Consider the following 8,316-nt stretch of genomic DNA (forward strand, 5'->3'; position numbering starts at 1 on the left):
TTGAATTTGTTGACTTCTTAAGCGTCTGTTTAATATAGATTATAGTGTGCAAACACATTTCTTTCTTCTCTGTCCTTAAGGGTAGTTTTACTGAATAACTCAAGGAGATGTTGTATAAACTCCTCTGTTTCATGTTGTTACTCCTTTAGATTTAACTGTGCACTTTCTATTCTTCAAGGCAAAGCATTTTGAAAGGCAGGGTGGCTTCTGAATCTGCCCAAAGTGGTTGTGATATCTGCATGGGAGGCTTTTTTTGGGGAGACCTGAACTTTCAAGTGTTAGTCCAAAGTACTGTGGTTGTTGATATCAGGACTTGAGGAGAAGGGAGATGTGGAGAACTCCTCAAAGGAGTTGCTTCATGTACAGACCAGCCCCAAGGGTTTGTTTACTGCAGAGGTGAAAAGATGGCTGTGGCAGCCAAGTGGTTTGGGGTAATTGGTGTGACCTCATTTCCACTCTCCCATTAGAGAAAATGTCTCCTTTTTCCCATGCAGATCTGCTGCTCTGCAGTGAGGGAGCAGAGTCACGTTAGCCCAGGCTTCTTAAGAGGGGAAGTGATAAAAATAGCACAGGCTTGTGGAGAAATGCTAATTCTGGGCACGTGGAAACCCATCATCTTACATTTTGCAGATAAACACATACACTTACCCCTAATAACTTACACACTTGATCTCCACTATCTCTGTGAAGGTTTGTGACTTTGATGGCTTCTTCCAAAGGTCATGTAAATTATTCCAGTTTCTGAATGTGAATGGAGGAGTCTTGTTGTAGCCTACTCTGTTCTCTGAAACAATTCCTAAAGCAATCAGTTACTTTACGAGGTCACTTTGAGTTGACCTAGAATCCATCTTGACAAAGAAGACCATTAAATGAATTATTTTTTTCTTCTTTTCAAATCCTTCTTTACCTTGCAATCCAAGTGCTATGAAGCTGAGAGTGACCTCTGCATCTCATGTAAGTGTAGTTTGTTTGTAACTCTGGCTGAGGGGAAACACACATGTTTAGGTAGAAATGCCATTGTTGCTCTCCATTTATGTGTCTATTGACTGACTTTAATCCAAGTTAAATACTTTAATTCATTGAGAAATCAAAAGGGGAGCCCTACAGAAAGGTAACTATCCATACTTTTGGAGTTACCTAACTACTAGTAGGTGATTTTCTCAACTTTTTTTCCAGTTGAATGTGTGTCAGTGGGGCTGTTTCTCACTTTGGAATCATTGTGGTGATTAATAGACCTGTTGTGTTCATGTGATTTCACTTCTTGGTCCGCAGGGGCCCATAAGGTAACCAACCTAATGCTTTTTAAAGTTGAACCTTTTCCAGCAGTTGTGTGGGGTTATAAATGAAGCTCTGCCTCCCATGTATCATCCCAAGAGCTGCTTTCTCTCACTGTCCTCCCCTGACATAACAGTAACAGAAAGGGGATGGGCTTGTGCTGAAAGGAGAGCTGGCAGCAGGCTATGTAATGAAAATCTTCCTGTCTCTAGAAGTGCCAGCAATTCTTGAGGAAGGAGGAGTGCTCTGTATGATTTCCTAGCAGGACTGTCCATGCTTTTTAGGAGTGTTCCTTGCCACATGGGAGCAGGGACTTAGACCTGACCCATACCTTAGTAATACCATCTTAATTTAGTTGTGTGTGTGTGTGTGTGTGTGTGTATATATATATATTTAAAAAATTACAATCATGACTCAGGGCAGATAAGCATTGATGTAATTTCCTGGAAACATGCACTGTGGTGACCTTACAGCCATTGGGATGGAAAAAGCCTTTCCATGAGGCTCTGTGTGGCATTAATAGACTTCTCAGATTTTCAGTTCATTCAGTCAAATCTTGAAGATCAGCATTTATTTCTATACCTGAGGCCAATATGTATATTTGTAAACCAGGGTAATTATAATCTCTTTGACAATTTAGGCAGGGTTCAAGTTTGGGGTGGGTTTGGTTGGGTGGGTGGTTTTTGGTGCTCACAGTGTCTCACCATGTGATGACAGGTTAGTTCTTGATTAAAAAGAGGAATTCTGCCTTTCCTCCTGCCAACCTCTTGCTTCTCCAGAAGTTATTTCCAAAAAGGACAGGGAGGGAAGGGGGAAAGTGTTACCACACACAGTAAAACTATTGTTTGTGAGGCAATTGGGGACTGAATTCCTGTGTGAATTTGCCCTCTTACCACTGATTTTAACGAAAAGTGTGTAAAGATCTTTGTGGATCAGGACTTCATTGCATGTGCATCTGGAGAGACAACACAAAAGTGATTTAACACATCACTGGAACAACTTTCTGATGTCTGACTTGAGGTGTTTGGAAGTTGATATCAGCGTGCTGTTGGGGATTTGATGTAGGAGGATTTCAGTTGGTGGCTCATGGTAGTACAGTGGGTGCTACCAGCTTTCACTGGTGCTATTATGATAAAATTCTTAAAGCAGAGGTGAGGTAGTTTAGACTCAAATATTTCTGGGTAACAGGGTCTGCTCAAGGCAACTCTAGTCATGTGGGCTTATGAACCACATCAGAATTCTGGGGAATGAGCTCTCTGGCAGTTATTTACATGCTGTGAGCCCCTCAGTCTTGAAATTTGGGATAGATCCATGTGTTAGTAGCTCATATGCACGTGTGTATGGGGCCAAAGGACTTTTCATGCTGTCACACACCCTGGTCACTGAGTTTATGGGGGCAGATTCACATGGAGATGGCCCTGGAGTGGTTCTCCATCCTGGTTTGTCGCAGGCCAGTTCCTTCCCTGCATCTCTCCAGCACTGGCCAGGCATGTTTATTCCCTGCTCCTCGTCCTGGAATTGTTGTGAGGGTGCCAAGGCTCGTAGATCCATGACTCTGAGCAAGGCAGGGTTTAAAGGTCATAGTCAAGACCATTAATAACAAGGTGCAAACGGCTGGTTTATATGTAATGTGAAGCTTTTTACTTATTTCATTTTTGCACTTTGGGGGCTCTGTTTGCTTATGGAGCACTTGGTGTCTGGTACCTATTTAGGCTGAGAGCAGGCAATTGGGTTCCTTCAGGCCTTCAGAGGAATGCAGAAAATTGTTCTCTGGTGTTGTAATTCTGCTGGGATAACTGGAGCTTATTTGTCTCACTGCTTATTAAATGCATACTTGTCTTGAGGTCCTCTTTTTTTTTTTTTTTTTTTTTTTATCCTGAGAAACATTGGGTGAATCCCAAGGACCACAAGTGAGAGGAAGATTCCAGGGGGAGGGGGAGAGTGAAGTGCCTGCACCTCTCCACAAGCTGCATCATCCACCTCCAGTGCCAGCAGAATGAAGAGGTTAAATATGAGAGCAGACTCCCTTAGGGAAGGGAGACGAACAACGGGGCTCAGCCAGACATAAATTAACTTTGCCCTTCCCCCTGCTCGGGGATGAGACTCCGAGGGGAGCTGCACCTCCCAAACACTAATGGATGGGGTGTGTGGTTGGGAGCCACGTGAGGCCGTGCTGAGGTGTTGGAAGGGAGGTTGGGAGCACATGTGAGCTGGTGCTGAGTGCTGAGCCCTTCACAGAGGGCACTGTGGGCAGCAAGGGCAGAGGGGCTTCGTGGAATCACAGAATATCCTCAGCTGGAAGGGATCCACAAGGATCATCCAGTCCAACCCCTGGCCCTGCACAGGACAACCCCAGAATCCCACCCTGTGCCTGAGAGCATTGTCCAAACACTCCTTGAGCTCTGGCAGGTTTGGGGCTGTGACCACTGCCCTGGGGAGCCTGTTCAGTGCCCGACCACCCTCTGGGGGAAGAACCTCCCCTCCAGGCTCTACCAGCCTCTGAGCAGTGTCCAGCTTGCCCTGTATTGCTGCCAACAGGGACAGACAGACTCCTCCCGTCCCTCTCCTGCAGTTAATTAGGGTGGCTGCAGAGGTGACATGTGGGCTATTGCCATCTCTGTACATCAGCCAGGTGACAGTAGCACTCACAGGGGGCTTCTGTGTACGGTGTTCTGTGCTCTGAATTCACCCGAGTTACAACAAAGGTGGAGACAGAGTAAAGGCAGCTTCATTTTCCAGCTCTGTCTCCCGGCTCCCTCCTCCCTTCTGGAGCCTCCTCGGCGGGGTGTGCTCTGCCTGCCCCAGCCCTTCCACTGGAGGGACAGCCGGTGATCAGGGATGCTGCTCATGTGCTTGGAATTTCCCTCCTTTCCAGCCTGGGTTGCTGTGCTGTGCTCTTTGGTGGGATCCTCGGTGAGTGTGCTCGCTGGGGAGAGCGAGGTAACACACCCACACTTACGGCATCACCGAGGGTGCACCCGCCACGATGAGTGTGCTCCTCCTTCGGGATCTTCCTCCTCTGGTTATTCCTGGCCAGTGACATTTTCCTTTCACTCTGGATGCGCTGGATTGTGCAATCACAGCGTGGCCCCCGTCGGCTCGGACCCTTCTCTTAACAACCTCTTGATTCCTTTTCTAATTTGGCTGTGGGCTTTCATCAGTTATAAAACAGAGTGACACAGTATGTGACTGTTGCATTCTCCTGCCTTGACTCACTGGCTGTGATTCCAGAGCAGTGACCCCCTGCTGCTTGCTGGAGCAGCCCTCCGTGACTCTGCATCGGGAATATGGGATGTGAAAGCTCCCACACAGGTCTTTGACAGGCTGTGCAAATTCTAGTCAAAATGCCCCAGTAAATCTGTCCCTGCCAGCTGGGTCTGTAACAGCAGGTGACCCCCATGATCACAGGCACCTTTTGCACCTCTGTGAACCCCCTGGAGAACAGAAAAGGCCCACAGGAAGACAGAAGGTGTTGGGATTGAGGTGTAGCTGGGCACTGGTGTCACTCTGCTTTGCTGGGCTCAAAAACTTAAGGATCTTGCCACTACCATCCATGCAGAAAAATGGTGGTGTCATCTTGGTTAAGGCCTGTTGTCACTCCTGTGATCTACTGAAAATCAGAATCGTAGAATCTCCTGACTTGGACACAGAAGCAACATCAAAGTCCAGCTCCTGGCCCTGCACATGATCCTGTGTTTCCAGTGCCTTCTACCTGTGTGTCCTGTCCAGCTTCTTCAGAGAAGGTAATTTATTCAGAAGCTCATTAAGCAATTAATTCTGCTACTTGTCCTTAAGTTCAGACATGCTTTTGACTGGAGGATAATTAGAAGATGATCTTGCATAAAAGGCTCCCTGCACATTTCAGGCAGATTACTTAAGAGGGGCTTGTGAGAGGGACTGAGTGTTCCCTGACGAGACTGCAGCCTTCAGAAACGTTTAGAGATGGAAAACAGCTGCCTGCCCAGGATGAGTGTGCTGGGGGGAGCTTCGGTGGGGCTCATCTGTGGGAAGACAGACCAGTCTGGATTTCCTTCAGCCCACAGCGGGATGTCATCTTGCACAAGCACTGGGAGGCTGCTCGGGCTGACCAGTGCATTTCAATTCCCAGCCATTCTGCTGGGTTTTTTTTTTGCTAATTGCTTGTTAATAAATAAGGGAGTGTAGCCTTGCATAGCCCTTTGCAGGAGAAATTCTCCCTTCTTCTGTCAGGTGGACTCGAGCTCCTCAGGCTGTGCCCATGGCTGCTCCTCTGGGTGCTTCTGGAGCACTGGTACCTGCTTCCAAGTGTTTTTACTCCTGATTCACTGCTGTGACAGGGGAAGGCAGCCAGGCAGGGGGTCCCACCACGCTGGTGGACACAGGACTATGGAGGGTTTCTGTCTCAGCTGTGGTTATTCCACAGAGCACTGGAGGCATCCAGTTCAGCATCTCTGGGATGACATGGGAAAGGGGGAAGCCAATAAACCCAGGGCAACCTGTCCTCAGGAGTTTCCCTCTTTGGTTTAAAATATGAACATCTGCACTCAGAGGGAGGATGTATTTTGGCAGCAGCCATTGATTAAGGTGTCATTCATCAGATGGGCCCACAGATCTGCTGCAGACACTTCCCGGGGGTCCTCTGGAGAGGAAGAAGTGTTTGTTGACAGCTGACCCCAGGTCCCCAGGCACTGGATCCCTCCCAGTGTCCTGCTCTGGGAGGGAGGCTTGGATTGATGGCTGAGGGGGCAGCATTTTTTTCAAGTCTGTTGTAAATTGCTGGTAGGTGGAGCAGTAATGAAGATAAATGAGGGGCTCTTCCAGGTCGATCAGCCTGATGGCTGTGGCAGGCTTGGGATGCCTTTGGCCTGGCTCAGACCTCCCTCTCACCTGCCAGCATTCCTCAGCACAGCCGAGATGGGAAAATGGTCTCTGAATTCCCAGAGGGCTTGGAAGGGCCTGGGGGGAGACCAGGAGGCTCCCAGGTAAACACCAGCTCGAGTGCAAGAGCAGAGAAGGTGCTGCCCAGCCCTCTCCTGCTGTCAGCACAGGATTCAGAAGGGAGATGGTTTAATTCTGTAAGAAACAGTTAGGTAGTGGGGAGGTGGGATTCCTGTAACTCTTTTTTAAAAAGAGTTCTGTTAAAATGTCACCTTTTTGCTTGCCTGTGGCTCTGCAGCAGCTCTGCTGAAGGTCCCTTTTCTGCACGAGCACTCTCGGTGGTCTGGCACGGAGGAAGGTGCTCTAATCTGGCCCATGGCAGGCTCTTTAAATTCTTTGAGCAGTTCCCATCAAAGCAGTTTTCAAAGTGGTTTTCTCTCCCCACTTAAACTAATATTTCCTAGGGCCATTGAGTAAAATCCCCGTTCAGAGATGCTCTCGGTGCAGCAGCCAATGAGTGGCTTAGGACCAGCATAATCTTCTTTGCCTTAATCCCATCCTGCTCCTTTGACCTTCCTCCAGACTTGGCTGTTGAGGCCTGCTCAGCTCCCTCTGCCCACACATCTTGCTGCTGCCAGGAGAAAACCCTCCCTGGAGAGCTCCCACAGCCTCTCTGGCAGCAATAAAGCAGATCCCAGCAAAAAAAGTATTTACAGGTGAATGTCCCCTTTGACTTGGCCTTTCCAATTGGCTTGGAATGTCCATGAAAATTTCCTTTGAGTGTGCACAGCATCCTTACCTGCCCACCAACACAATGCTGAGCAATGTTAGGAAAACTCACCCCTTTTTTTCTGGCTCAGGGAGGAGGCACAGCCTGCCTGGGGCAATGGGCAGCCCAGCTCTAGGCAGGGGGGAAGTGCCAGAAGCATCCTCAGCCTCAGGAATTGCAATGCTGAAGGTAATTTTTCTGTTTTACCTGGGGATATTAAATTTGCAGGTGCAACTGTTGTACATTACATCTGTTTGTGTGGACTGGGACCTTTTGATCAGACTATAAAATACCTGTACACTAAACAAGACATCTTTGTAATGCTCAAATTGGGGGAAAAGAATTGAGGGAATTTCTACAGATCAGAGGGGTGGGTCCCTGTAATGTATTTACTGGCAGCTCTGCAGCTGCCTGCCCCCCCTCTCATCAGCTTCAGTTTTACTTGATTATGTTTGGAGTGGTTGTTTTGGGTTTTTTTTAATGGGAAAGGTTTGGAAGTTTATCTGGCATCTCCTGTTCAACCCAGTACTAGAGAGCATTGGAATGGTTTGGGTTGGAAGGGTCTTTAAAGCTCATCCCATTCCACCCCCTGCCATGGGCAGGGACACCTTCCACTAGCCCAGGTTGCTTCAAGCCCTGTCCAACCTGGCCAGGGATGGGCAGCCACATGTCCTGGGGTGTGCTGCTGCTGAGGAAGGATTCCCCTGGGGCTTTGGGTGCTGGATGCCATCCTCTGCTTTGTGGGAAGCTACAGATAACTCCTGGGAGGGGAGGGTCTGTGCTTTGGGATGGTGGGAGCTGCAAGCAGCAGGGGGAAGAAACACTGCTCTGGGGAAGTGCCCAACTGGGCGTGTAGGAATTCAAAAAGCAAAGAACATCTTTTTCTGATATAGGTTTATAATGAATTTTTGACTTAAAATAATAAGCAGTATACACAACATACAGGTGAGTTTTACAGAGACGCTGTTGTATCGTTGACTTCAGAACCTACCAGTAAGTTCACAGGTTTCATTTGCTCTCTCAAGCCCTCTGTGCCCGCCAGCATTTAGGGGTGGCCCTTGTCCCTGTGCAGTCCTCCAAGGTTCAGTTCCAATTTACAGCTCCACTTGTCCCCTGTGCTGGGGACAAGGGGGACAAGCCTCGTGCAGAGGTGGCTCTTGCTCAGTGGGGTCAGTGGCGTGCCGGGTCTGCTCGAGGGAAACGCGGGGATCACAGAACTGTCTCGTGGATTCTCAACACCCTTCCTCTGGCCTTGCAAAAAAAAAAAAAAGGAAAAGCAAGAATGCTTTTGCAAGAGTGGATTATTCTGAACTAGTGTGGTTTTTTTTTTTTTGCTGGTGAAGCTTTACTGCAACGTAGATTCTCTGGGGAGGCGCAGGATTCCTCAGCCATCGCATCCCGACGGTCGGCCCTCC

The 8,316-nt window shown here is 48.3% G+C and overlaps 1 protein-coding gene across 1 annotated transcript in view; it reads right to left on the reverse strand.

Annotated features, from left to right (window-relative positions):
- Positions 1 to 2,207: 2,207 nt before the first annotated feature.
- WNT2B (Wnt family member 2B) overlaps positions 2,208 to 8,316 on the reverse strand; it is a 10,437-nt gene continuing 4,328 nt past the window's right edge. Inside the window, exon 4 of the mRNA XM_029962486.1 lies at positions 2,208 to 2,230. Within this exon, the coding sequence (XP_029818346.1) occupies positions 2,208 to 2,230 (23 nt within the window). The remainder of the gene's footprint in view (positions 2,231 to 8,316) is intronic.

Source organism: Manacus vitellinus, unplaced genomic scaffold (genome assembly GCF_001715985.3).
Source record: "Manacus vitellinus isolate BGI_N305 unplaced genomic scaffold, ASM171598v3 scaffold_47_pilon, whole genome shotgun sequence".
NCBI classification, from domain to species: domain Eukaryota; kingdom Metazoa; phylum Chordata; class Aves; order Passeriformes; family Pipridae; genus Manacus; species Manacus vitellinus.